The sequence below is a fragment of the Pseudophryne corroboree genome, chromosome 5 (assembly GCF_028390025.1).
Source record: "Pseudophryne corroboree isolate aPseCor3 chromosome 5, aPseCor3.hap2, whole genome shotgun sequence".
NCBI classification, from domain to species: domain Eukaryota; kingdom Metazoa; phylum Chordata; class Amphibia; order Anura; family Myobatrachidae; genus Pseudophryne; species Pseudophryne corroboree.
The window spans coordinates 568,400,449-568,413,559 of record NC_086448.1 but is presented as its reverse complement, the minus strand read 5'-3'; the positions used below and the strand labels follow the sequence as shown (position 1 = coordinate 568,413,559).

Genomic DNA, 13,111 nt, shown 5'->3' with positions numbered 1-13,111 from the left:
ACTGCATTAAAACCTGCAGTAGTTTTCTTGTGAGTAATTGTCCTACATCATTTTACTAATGTCTTGCTGCTAATGAAAATTAAAAAGCCCATGCTGTTTGATTTACTGCTTTGTTTTAATTGTAATTTTAAGCTAACAAGTGTGCCAGAATTTCAAAGGGAATTGGAACTCCCATCGTTTTGGTCAAAAATATTGTGAGCTGCAGACTTTTTACACCTTAGGACTACTTTTGTAGAATAGCTTTTACATAGTATGTGATTAAATCCCTTGTTTTTAGAACAGTTAAAAGTGACATTTTGTAATAGATTATATATAGGGTTGCTGCCACTAGATAGTGTTGGAACAGCAGCCAAAGTTCAGGCTAGTAGGTGGTAAGTGTTTGTCAAAAAAATAACTGCTGTTTAGAGGTCTGAGAAGAATGGTAGCTGTGACTGAAGGTTTTCTTCTGAGAATAATAGGCAGTAACATGTTGAACGGTTGAACTTGCAGCTATTTAGGGACGTTAAGTGCAAAGAACACGTTTATTTGTATGTTATGGGTTAACATAATGCAAATAATGTAAACAATTATGTAAACATAATAATTATATTATAATAATGTTAAATGATAATGTTGACATTTCAGTCAGTGTTTATACTTTTCTTCTCCAGTCTTCGTGTTCACCCCCCTTTATTCACCAGTGCATCCTTGTTCCGTACAACACATACTGATATATAACTTACCTTATTATATATTATGTACAATGCTCATTGTTATTCGTATTTTGTCTATTGGTCCTTTGTGTATTGTGCTATTTCTCACTGTACTTTACTGCAGAATCTCTATGGTACTATGTAAGTAAATAAGAATAGTAATTTTTTGATAAGTATACACACAGTGTGGGAATAATTTACTGTGAAAAAAGTACAAAGAGCTTCAAAATACCCCAGTGCGGTCTCTGGTTCCAACAAGTCAGACTGCAAGGGCAATTTGTCACCAGATGAGACATGCTGCTTCGGATGGGGCCTGGATAGTAGCTCTATTCAAAATATAACCTGCGACATTGCCCCATTCTTAACACAGTACCAAGTGCAGATATTAAAACTGGGTACACACGGTAAGAGTTTGTTTAAGTTAAGATATCCTACACTATTTCCCTGAGCTGAACAAATTAAATAGTGTACACACACGGTAAGATATAGCATAAGATTTAGCACAATAGGATTTATAGCATAGATATGGCTTCTTACTATTGTCATGACACAAATTGGATACAATAGCGTACATTAACATACAGACGGTATGATAAGCACTAGATAGTGTACTATCTAGCCAAAATTGAGCTGCATGTTCATCCAGTATAGAACATCGGATCCGACCCGTGGAAGCAAGCACCGCACTATATCGCATACAATATAGTGCACTATATCGCACCCTTGCCAGATAGTGTGCAATATAGTGCAAAAAATCTTACCGTGTGTACCCAAAGAAACATTGTTCTTTTTTTTCTTAAGTACAGAATAAGGCATCTGTAAAAATAAAATACGTTGACCTTAGGCTGATAACCAGGTGTGATCAACAGTATGAACTATGATAATCAGGGCCGTACAGAGCAGCGCTGGGCCCGGATACTGCATAGGTGCATGGCCTAAACGGGGGGCGTGTCCACATCTCCTACCAAAAAAATACATGATACGAAAAAATTAATTGTGGGGCTGTGCAGACTAGAAAGGGGGGGGTGCTGGGGAGGGGAACACGCAACAGCATATTATCTTGAGCCAGGAAGTGGGTCCCTTGGCCAGCGCCATCTTCCCAGTGATATTCGGGAAGATGGTGCATGTATACTAGAGGGCAAAGACTATGGCACAGTGTCTCTGCTTTCACTGCGTAGCACCAAGTTCCTGAAGTTATCACTGGGAAAATGGCGCTGAGGAGGAGGGACCTGCTTCCAGGATCAAGGTAAGTATACTCAGGAAGCAGGGTTAGAGGGGGCCGCTGCAGGGCCCCCAGTAATTAGACACCTTCCCCCCCCCCCCCCCCCCCACACTCTCCACCCTACCCCCCCCCTCCCTTTGAGCCAGTGATGTCAGTTATGTTGCTGGCAATTGATCACCTGCATTAGAACAGTGTATGTTATAATGCTTAAAGTTTTTCAATTATATTGTATTTAGAGTGCCAAACAAATAGCACCAGGTGGTGTTCAGGGCTTCTTCTATCATATCACAAAACCAGAGTCTTGCAGACTTCCATATAATATTGTTATAAGTGCACGTTTCTATATTTACACTCAGAAGTTGTTCCTCCTAATCCTAAAATAAATTACACCTGTCACAGGTGGATAAGATAAATGGAGGCCACTGAAAATTTTGATTTTCTACCTCGTCTGGGTCGCCAAGAATACATTGCGCTTGTGGTGGGGCTTCTCTCAATCATATTGGTTGTAATGCAGATGTAAATGTAGCTTCTGGAAGAATGACAGCCAAAGAGACTGGAATGGGCCTCACATTAGACATGATCGTTTCTTATAGAGTTAGATTTGGGTGGGTTATATTGTTTCTGTGCAGGGTAAATACTGGCTGCTTTATTTTTACACTGCAATTTAGATTTCAGTTTGAACACACCCCACCCAAATCTAACTCTCTCTGAACGTGTTATATCTGCGCCCCCCCCCCCCCCCCTGCAGTGCACATGGTTTTGCCCATCTGCTAACAAAGTTGCTGCTACGATCAGGTCTGAATTAGGTCCATAGTCCTGTATATTAAATAACATCCTTCACAAAGTCTATTCAAGACTGTATTCATAAAATCCATTCCTGAAGCACTTTACAAGTGAAACGTACAGCAGTTACACTTACAGTATGTGATTATCATTAATACCTGGAGATGTTAAGAAAGTATGGGTATCATACAAATATTGGGCTATACATGGGTTCTGACAGTACAATATAATCTTTGCAGCATACCCATATCTGTCTGTAATGCTAATTGTAACAATGCAATGTTGGGCATATATCTATGATACAATAGAATAGGAAGCTTTTAGACTCAGAAATGTTATTTCATATTCAGAATAGGGACAGTGTATGCTGAAGGTGTACCCCAAAAATATAGAAGCGTGGCTTTATAGGGAAGAGGTGTGGCTACATAGTAGTAACAGTTCATATTACACCACACTTTAGTGGCCGTTATGCACAATACGCCACACAGTAGTGCCCCTTATACATGTTACACCACAGTAGAGCCCCTTATACATGTTACACCACAGTAGAGCCGCTTATACATGTTACACCACAGTAGAGCTGCTTATACATGTTACACCACAGTAGAGCTGCTTATACATGTTACACCACAGTAGAGCACCTTATAAAAGTTACGCCACAGAAGAGCCTCTTATACACACTATGCCATGGTAGTGCCAGGGGCATAGAGAGCAACACGGAGCCCCATTAATGAATGGGGGTGTGGCCTAAAAAGGTGGGTGTCCACACTCACTAAAAGTAAAACAGTGTAAAATATATACGTGCTCCACAGGGGGTGCTATCTACATCAGTGTTGGGGGAAGAACCCCATACACACATTACACAACAGTACAGTAGATCTGCTTATGCACATTATGCCCGATAGAGCCCCTCCACCTCATTCCTCCTCATCATTCCTCTACAATTAATGTTGGACATTACCACTTTAACAAAGCTGTGATTTTACTGAATTCATAAATCTGTTTCCTTAACCCTACAGCCAGCCAGGAGCACATTTGTGGCAATGCTGCAGCCACTCTGCCAGCCAGGGACGCATCTGGTTCAACCCTGTAGCCACACTGCCAGGCAGGGCTACATCTAATACAACACTTGTCAAAGTCGAAAAATATTCCAGAACACACAGCACGTATAAAATACACACACATGCCCGCTGCGCGTGCACTTGTTCCGCCGTGCGTGCACATATCCGCAATTTGCGTATGGTCGCTCCCGCGATCCTGCGCGTGGTATGGGTATTTACGGCGGAGTTTGTGAGCGCATAGAGGGCTATCAAAACATTACATATTTAATACAAATAGTGCACATTGAACACATAGTCCCCCTGCACCACATCAGCAAGTATCAACAGTTTAAATGATTTCAGAACGGAGGGATTCACCTTTGCATGATAGGAGGGGACAGACTAAGGTTATAAGGGGGTGTTTGGTATCCAGCTGTAGGGTATTTTAAGGGTAACATTCCGGTGTTGGTTTGCGGAAGATCGCATGTTCCTGAGGATAGTTATGTGCAGAAGCAGAATATAGGTTTAAACTGTATTTACTGTATATTATGTATGCGGCGGGAATCCAGAGGAGACCACCCACAAGAGCAGTTGAGAAAGACATCGCCCACCTTTTCAAATCAACCTATGACCTCTCCTGTAATGTAAAGATGCATCCCTGTGTCCAATGGACAAAGGGATTACAGTATCCATTGTATTGCTTTTGGAAGACTTGTATAAATAAAGCCTGCTGCAGGCCGGCCAGTCAGAAGACTCTTAACGCTATCTACCTGATTAGCGGAGGACTGGACCAGGAAGCGCATGCGAATATTCTCACGTATGTACATTGACTGTAGCCATTTACTCTGTTGTATTGTAGTGTATAAATTGTATTGTTAACCCCCTTTCAGATATATTACTCTGTAGTGTCGGAACCCAGTGTTTAACTACAAATCGGTGTTGTGTCCTCTTTTCCCTGCTAGGGTTTAAAGTGTATTACATTACCTAACTGTATAAGGTTCAAAAGTGTATTAATAAGGTGTGTACGCGCTGCGGGTACTTTGTACCGTCAGCGCTACATAAGGTGTAAAGTATAATATCATTGCATTGCATTACTACGAAGGTTTAAGGTGTATCAATTGAGCGTGTACACGCTGCATGTACTTTGTACCCTCAGCGCGGCGTTTGTACGCAGAGTCCGTACGCGGTACGGGACTCATTACGCAAATAGCGTAAAAGGTATATAGAGTGAATATTTAGTTTAGCGGCCGTAGCGGCTCCATGGTAAAAGTGTGTTTAAAGGTATAGCTTTATCGTTTAAGATAATATCGACATTATCACACTGCAGCCACACTGCCAATCAGAGGTCCATCTGATGCAACATTGCAGCCACACTGCCAGCCAGGGGCACATCTGGTACAATGTTGGTTGCTAGATAAAATCTGGTGCAATGTTGCAGTTAGACAACTAACTAGCTGTAGACAAACATTATGTAGATGTGTGTATGTTGGCAAGTACCCCATGTCACTGTGTGAGCCCCACCATCTCTCATTAGTAGTTACCTTAGTATGCATGCAAGCTCTCCTGGTCCGAGGAGGTACCAAGCTGTGGTCTCTCTTTTCTGCCCACCTTCGGTGACACAGCCCTGGACCTCTTCAGCAGTGGTTCCTCTTTCCCACCCTCTTCCTCTGAGCCTGAGCAGTGAAATACCGGACTGCGCTTCCGGGTGTCACCCTGCCCTTCTGAGTGACCTGACCAAGCTGCAAGTCTTCCTCTCCTGCCTCCATGGAGTGCTCCATGTTATGGAATGGCTTCTGTGCCCAGTGGAAAGTCGTGATGTCTCTCTCACACTCCTTGCAGACACTGCAGGAGATGAGGATGGGGTGTGGACTACATGGGGCAGGCAACTGCAGTGCTGCCCACTGTAATGTTTATTAGCAGCAGTGCAGCTATTATGCATTACAGCAGGTAGCGCTGCAGCTGGTGGCGGTGCATACATAGGCAGGTGATCATGGGTAAATGTGCCCCGGTGCACCCAGAGGGCAAATGCGCTGTGTGCTGAGCACCGTCCGCATCACCCTAGGTACGGCCCTGGAGATATGAATCGTCATTTGTTGTCCTTTATTAAAAGAATAAGAGTGATGATTAATGTCAAGCAAAATTAAAATTTCTGGTCTCAAAAATGTACCACATGCATAGTTGGAAATCACTGATGTAATAATTATTACATTTATTTATTTTTTTAAATCACACCTAAGAAAAGAATATTCTGGTTCTTCTTTGTCACCTAAAGTATTGTTTGTCTTCCCATCAGTTTAATTCTTTTACTTTTAGTGAAATTGACTCTTTTTAAATATATTGTGCTGCTTATGATCAATCCTTTCATCAATATTATTGACTGGTTGACGTACAGAAATTTGCTTTTATTTGTTTTGTTGCAGTCTAGACTGGTTTTATTAATTTTAAAGCCTCATCACAAATACATAACTAATTACATGATCTATATTTTATCTACACAGTATTGGTTATTGTTTACAGTGTCTGATTCTTGTTAGAAGGAAATCTATAGCACTAGAAAGGATCTGTATTGGAGAAAAATCACAAATGTATTTCTCTTTGAGGGCTAGAACACAGGATAAAGATATTACTAAAATACATAACTAAGCCATTTCACAAGTTTGGGACTACAGGGATCATTACAGGGATTCATTAGCCCATTATCCAGATAGTTCATAACTCCCCCCCCCCCCCCCAAAAAAAAAAGAAAGAAAAGGGAGCAATAGGAGTTGCCAATAGGATGCTTGCTACATACAGATAGTTCAACAAGTTTGTCACTGTGAGGAGCTCAGCTGAGCAATTTATTAATGATGAGAATTCCCGAAGAAGGTAACCTGTACATGTGTTTTAGTATGTGTTAGGCATGATAATCTTACTTTGGTATCTTTCGGTCTCTAGAAACCCAAGATTCCAAACAGCAAATCTGAATTCCCATCTATTTGTTTTGTTTTAGCATATCAGTGGTAACATTGACAATGAATTATGTGAATATGGAGAGTAGGTCTTCTGAAGCAAGAGTATAGGTCTTATATGTCACATGCGGAATGGGTGAATGAAGTACTACACAGAAAAGCCTGTAGAATTGTCTGACCTGCCCCAAGTCAGAGACTCGCTGAGCCCTATGCAACTCAGTTATAAATAGAATCAATGACATGTTGGTAATGTGCTGCAAACCCTAAGGCTTACCTCAGAGACTGATTTGGGGCCCCTCTTGAGTGATGACTTGGCTGTTATTATGAGTTTTTCCCTAAAAGCAATATCTTATGCTCAATATCAGCAAATACAACTTTATATTTTGTATGGAGTATATTGTACCCCAGTGAAGCTGAATAAGCTAGGTCATCTACCTCCTGTGCGAAATGTTGTGCACAAGATGCAAGTTTCTGCCATTTATTGTAGTTTTGTCCCATGATAGCTAAACTCTAATCTCAGGTTGTGCACTGTATCATCAGTAGAACTGGGATTCATACCCATCTGCTGGATTATTTGCCTCCAAATTAAGGATGGTAAGAGTAAAATATCCATTAAAGTTTGATAAGGTTTGGTCCTCTTGGCAAGCCTCTCAGTATGCTCTAAAGCGGGAGCACTCTGCTGACTAGGGAGTATATGTGTTCAGTGGGTGCCTGCATTTGCTCAGTCAATTCATTTTTTCACTACTTTTAATATGGTTCTCCAATACACTTTAGACTATTTTGTTCATATACTTGTCTGTTTATCCAATACTTGCAAGTCATACTTTTGATATTTCCGGTGTTTGTTCTTTATGCATTCAATTGCTGTTGCATGTTTTATTTTTAATGTCTTTATTATTACAGTTCCTTTTTTTGTTTATATGTAGATTGAAAACTTTTCAATAAAAATACAAAATTAAAAATAATAAATAAATAAAATGTAATGTTCTTCTAAAGTAAGATTTATAAGTTCACTCTATTATTATACATACAGTATAAATGACACCTGGAATTTGTTTATTTTTATTCAGGTGGCACTTGTGCAGTGGTCCGAAAGTGTTGGCCTCACTCTTGTCAATCGAGATTTGACTTCAATGCAGCTTAAAACACCTAGTGGACAGGTTCTGACGTTCTTTATTCTCCAGATCTTTCCTTTTACTTCTGAGAGCAAACGGATGGGCATCATAGTCAGAGTAAGGAGTATTTTATGGAGAGGTGTGAGCAGGGGTAATGGTGGGGTTTTCACTTTATTTACTAGTTATGAAATAGACTAAATCATCATTAACTTGATTTTTAATTATCATCATCATTGCTGGCAGTGATTTATATAACACACATGTATTCTGCAGCACTTACAGAGAATATTTGGTCATTCACATCAGTCCCTGCCATAGTGGCTCTTGCAAACTATATTCCCAACCACATGTACACTAGAGTTAATTTCTTTTTCAGAATCTAATTAACCAACTTGCCTATCTTCACTTCACATCAATATACATATCTTCACTTCAACATATATATGTATATATATATATATATCTATCTTGACTTTGCATTAATATAAATATCTTCACTTTGCATCAATGTATATCTTCATTTTACATCACCATGAATATCTTTACTTCGCATTGATATACTGTACATATCTTCACATCAACATGTACATCTTCACTTCACATCGCTTCACTTCCTTCATATCTCAAATTATCTCCATGTTGTGGCTGCTGTTTCAGGAGGAGTCCTCGGGAGAGATCACATTCTATATGAAAGGGGCTGATGTTGCCATGGCTAGCATTGTACAGTATAATGACTGGTTAGAAGAAGAGGTAAGTCTTGACAAAAACTCTCACTTGTCACTTAAATTATACATTTACTGTCTTTATGTGACTAATACAGGGTGATTTTCTTCATCACAATCATTAACAATAAATGCAAGAGTATTTTCACAACAAATCAAAAAATACTTAAAATGTATATTGCATTCCCTTTCATTGCATTCTTCATATTGTATTCACTGAAGACCAGAAAATGGTGGTGATGGACTGGCAGTGCTTAAGTCAAAACCTTCATCTGCATTCATGTTGTCTACCTTGTGAGTCCCTGCTTTATGCATGCTCTGTTTTCACCATTGGCTGGTACTGTGGATCACTGTGGCATATTACAGCTCAACTACAATAATTATTATATACTGTAGACTAACTTGTCCTTTTCCTATAAATAGTGATGGTAAATAATGAGCAGTGTGCAGTCACAAAAAGACTGTGGGGCAATCCAGCCATCAATTCAGTCATATGCTGCAGGGTTTATTTGTGAATTTTGCATTTTTGTTTGAAAGCATATAGGAAATTAAATCCTAATAGAGGGTCTAGTTAGGCCGGGACATCATAATCCTAGGCAGGATGACCTACTGTATATAAATAAGAGTAAAAGCTTTAGTAGATAGGTAGTCTTAGAATCAAGTATTACAACACTGATTCATTTTTGTAAAGTGCCCAAAAAAACTACAGTGAGGCTTTGTGTGTCATAAGTCACGTAGGAGATGGTCTTCTTGCTTGCTACTTTAACAGACACTGTAAGCTAATGTAGTATATGGACCAGTTGCACAGCATCTTTAGCTGGTTTATTTGTTTTATTTCAACAGTCAAATGCAGTGATTGTAATTTTTGCAACGTTATCACCTTTTATTGAATTGGTGTACATGTTCATTACTATGTGGTAACAGATGGATATGAAACTGCCCCCTGCCGCTGGCTTTTAGCAAACAGTCTTTTTAGCATACTGTGCCCTACAGATAAGACACTGCAAAAGGCTCCCTGATCTTACTACTGTGCTCCAATGACAATGAATAGTTCACATTGTTATGTAATTACATTGTTTTTATTTGGGCTTTATTTTACTTTTTTGTTATGTTTACACTGTTTAGACACTAAACCAAAGTACTGTTCAAAATATGTAGGAGTAGTAGCTGAAATCACATTCTCTTCATTAATGTGAAGTTACATTATTATTTTGCAGCTTCAGGTTTTATATAATGGTATATAATCTATTTCTCCCTACAGTGAAAGACAGCTTTATAATTTTGCACAATTGTGTTTATTTGACTACCAGTCTCCCCCCTCATATCGTCATCGTAGCCTCTGCAAGCAGTGAGCCAGGCGGACATTAAGTTCATCTCCGCTTACCAGTATATAGAGCATTGTGTTTTGTTCACAGCTTATTTTCAGTCATTGTTTGTCTGTAATCATCTTAATCTAACACTCTGTGCTGACAATATAGTAATAGAGTGATCACCATGCATATGTTGATGATGGTATTGGCAATATGAATCAATATATGCTGCAGGCCATTTTCACTTAATCAGTGGCATGATTAAATTAAACTCCCTGAAGACCTAGCAAAATGTCATAAAAATTACTTTTGGCGATAATGATGCATAATTAATTGTAAGAAAAAAAAACTTGGTTTAATTTATTTTGCAATATGAGGTCAAATCAATATATCTCTTCACCCAATGACATTTATTAAGCTTATGTTTTTTAGAAGATAGTTGAGAGATGATTATTTTGAATAATTATGGAGTTTAAATGCTAATACTTAAGTAATGTTTAAGAAAAAAGATTTATAGCAGAAATTGGCAATAGTTTGTAAATGATTTAAGAATACACACATTCACAGGACATTAATTTCAATAATATTTATGTATTGTGCTTATTTTACACTTTAAATATGTACATTTCAGACAATGTGCTTTTGATGTGCAGAGTAACTATTGTTCTATATACTGAATAAAACGCTGTAAAATTCAGTGAAGTCTCTTTAAAATGCAAACTATTTGTCTTTATCTATCAAGCTTAGTTAGCAACTTTGGGGCCCATTTATCATAGATCACATTTGCAATGCGCAATATGGCCGCAATATTAGTGCCCATGATCATTTTGCAATGTATGATCCAGCACCCACAGGGACACGGGAGCTTGTCCCTGCGATGTGCTGTAAGAGCTGCTGGAGCTTCTGAGCATGCGTGGTCCCACTGACGGCTATGCACAGCAGCCATTTCCAGGGGAACCCTGACGGAACTACAGCCCAAATCTATGGACACAATCTGCAGATGGTTGTAGCTCTGGGGGCCAACATCGGGAAAGGTTCAATATGATTTCCTGGCAGTCACAATACTGATGCCGGCATTCCAATATTTGAAATTCCGACAGGGGAAAGTAAGTATGTTACCCCCTGTTCCCACAGCCTAACCCTAAACCCTCCCCCTTAGTGCCTATACCAGTGGTTCTCAACCTCGGTCCTCAAGTACCACCAACAGTTCATGTTTTCCAGGTCACCGAGCAGTTGAACAGGTTTATTCATTACTCACTGACACATTTTAAAAGACCCACAGATGGAGCAAATTATTTCACTTGCAATCCTGTGAGGAGACCTGGAAAACATGAACTGTTGGGGGTACTTGAGGATCACGGTTGAGAACCACTGGCCTATACCTTACCTCCCCCCAGTGGTGACAGTTTCAATCCATTCATATTCATATAAATTGGGTTGAGTATGAAATGCCAGTGGTCAGCATCCTGACCCTAATACTCACCTTTGGGATCTGTTGGCATTGTGATCGTTGGGATTCCTCTACTGGGATTTTGACTGGCGGGACTTCATTCCCGTAAATTCTGTGGCTATAAAATGAATAAGCATAATAAACACTGATATTCACACATATGCCCAAATCTTGTGAGGCAGTGGACGTAGGAAGGAAACCCCAGTGAGTTAGAGTAGAGCTGTGTGGGGGGGATGCAGTTAATTTACCGGCTGTCGGGATCCCGGTGGTCAGAAGACCGACATTGGAATCCCAACAGCCGGCGAAAAGCTGCTGGTCAGAATCCTGACAAAAGCCTCCAGATCCCACTCAGGTGGTGGTCCACGCCACCACCCAAGGGGGAATATAATAGTGTGTTAAGCGAAGCTCGCCACCAGGCCCGAATAATTGCAAGGGGACTTGCTGCGCTCTCCGCTGGGATTCCAGCGTCGGTCTCCTAACTGCCGGGATCCCGACCACCGGTATTACATACCGGACCCCTGTGTGGTACATCACCCCCTACAGAATTGCAGTATGCTAGATACCATTTGCCTAACCCACACAAAAGGATTTCAATTTAAAGACATTCTAGCACTGTCAGAAATGTTCCAAATTACTCTTTGAACCTACAGTATATCCGACTTCTGTTACAGTATTTTACTAAATTTTGTCTAGTGTGGAAACATGGCAAGAGAAGGACTACGTACTCTGGTTGTTGCCAAAAAATCTTTAACTGAAGAACAGTATCAAGATTTTGAGGTATGTACAGATGTATTTTCTCTTCTGGTTTCATATTGTAGTTGTTGCAGCAAGGTAAGAGGCATATCTAATTAGGCACGAGTTTTACCATGCAGGGTAAGGTCTGGGTATAATGTCTGGAGCTATTCAATTATGTAGCCTTTTCCCCACATAGTAAAACCTTTGGTAATATGCAGTAACCCACTGATTCCGACGAAAATGTGGAATCTTTAGAGTTTCCCTGCCCATTAATTACTAGAGGTATATTTTTATATCAACTGTTCCTCACAGCTCCCGGGGCTGCGAGGAAAAATGAACCGACTGGTAATTGACATGTGGGGTATCGGTCACTGATTGAGTTGGTCAGTGCCCACAATTATCCCGCAGCTAACTGAATATGCCCCTTAGTGTTATTTAATATTGAGAAATGTTTACTCTCCAATGCATATGTGAAAGTCTATGGGGTATATGCAATTCACGGCGAATCGCGGCAAATTATCGCCGTTTTTAAATTCGACACAATTCGACAGGTGAATTCCGGCAGGTGGCTGCCGGAATTCACCATATTCAATGAAAAACGGATTCGACAGTCCCGCGGGCGAAAAACGTCCGATTTGCCGGATTTTGCCGCGATTTAAAAAAACGGGAAAAACACAAAAAAAAAATGGCGTGGGGTCCCCCCTCCAAAGCATAACCAGCCTCGGGCTCTTCGAGCTGGTCCTGGTTCCAAAAATGCGGGGGAAAAATTGGGCAGGGATCCCCCGTATTTTTAAAACCAGCACCGGGCTCTGCGCCTGGTGCTTGTGCAAAAAATACGGGGGACAAAAAGAGTAGGGGTCCCCCGTATTTTTTACACCAGCATCGGGCTCCACTAGCTGGACAGATAATGCCACAGCCGGGGGTCACTTTTATGCAGTGCCCTGCGGCCGTGGCATTAAATATCCAACTAGTCACCCCTGGCCGGGGTACCCTGGGGGAGTGGGGACCCCTTCAATCAAGGGGTCCCCCCCCCCAGCCACCCAAGGGCCAGGGGTGAAGCCCGAGGCTGTCCCCCCCATCCAATGGCTGCGGAT

The 13,111-nt window shown here is 40.7% G+C and overlaps 1 protein-coding gene across 2 annotated transcripts in view; it reads left to right on the top strand.

The window, feature by feature from the left end:
• Positions 1-13,111, top strand: part of ATP9B (ATPase phospholipid transporting 9B (putative)) — an 851,783-nt gene that overhangs the window by 767,081 nt on the left and 71,591 nt on the right. For both annotated transcript variants that reach the window (XM_063923317.1, XM_063923316.1), the window contains exons 16-18: positions 7,756-7,917; positions 8,458-8,550; positions 11,976-12,059. In XM_063923317.1, the coding sequence (XP_063779387.1) occupies positions 7,756-7,917; positions 8,458-8,550; positions 11,976-12,059 (339 nt within the window). The remainder of the gene's footprint in view (positions 1-7,755; positions 7,918-8,457; positions 8,551-11,975; positions 12,060-13,111) is intronic.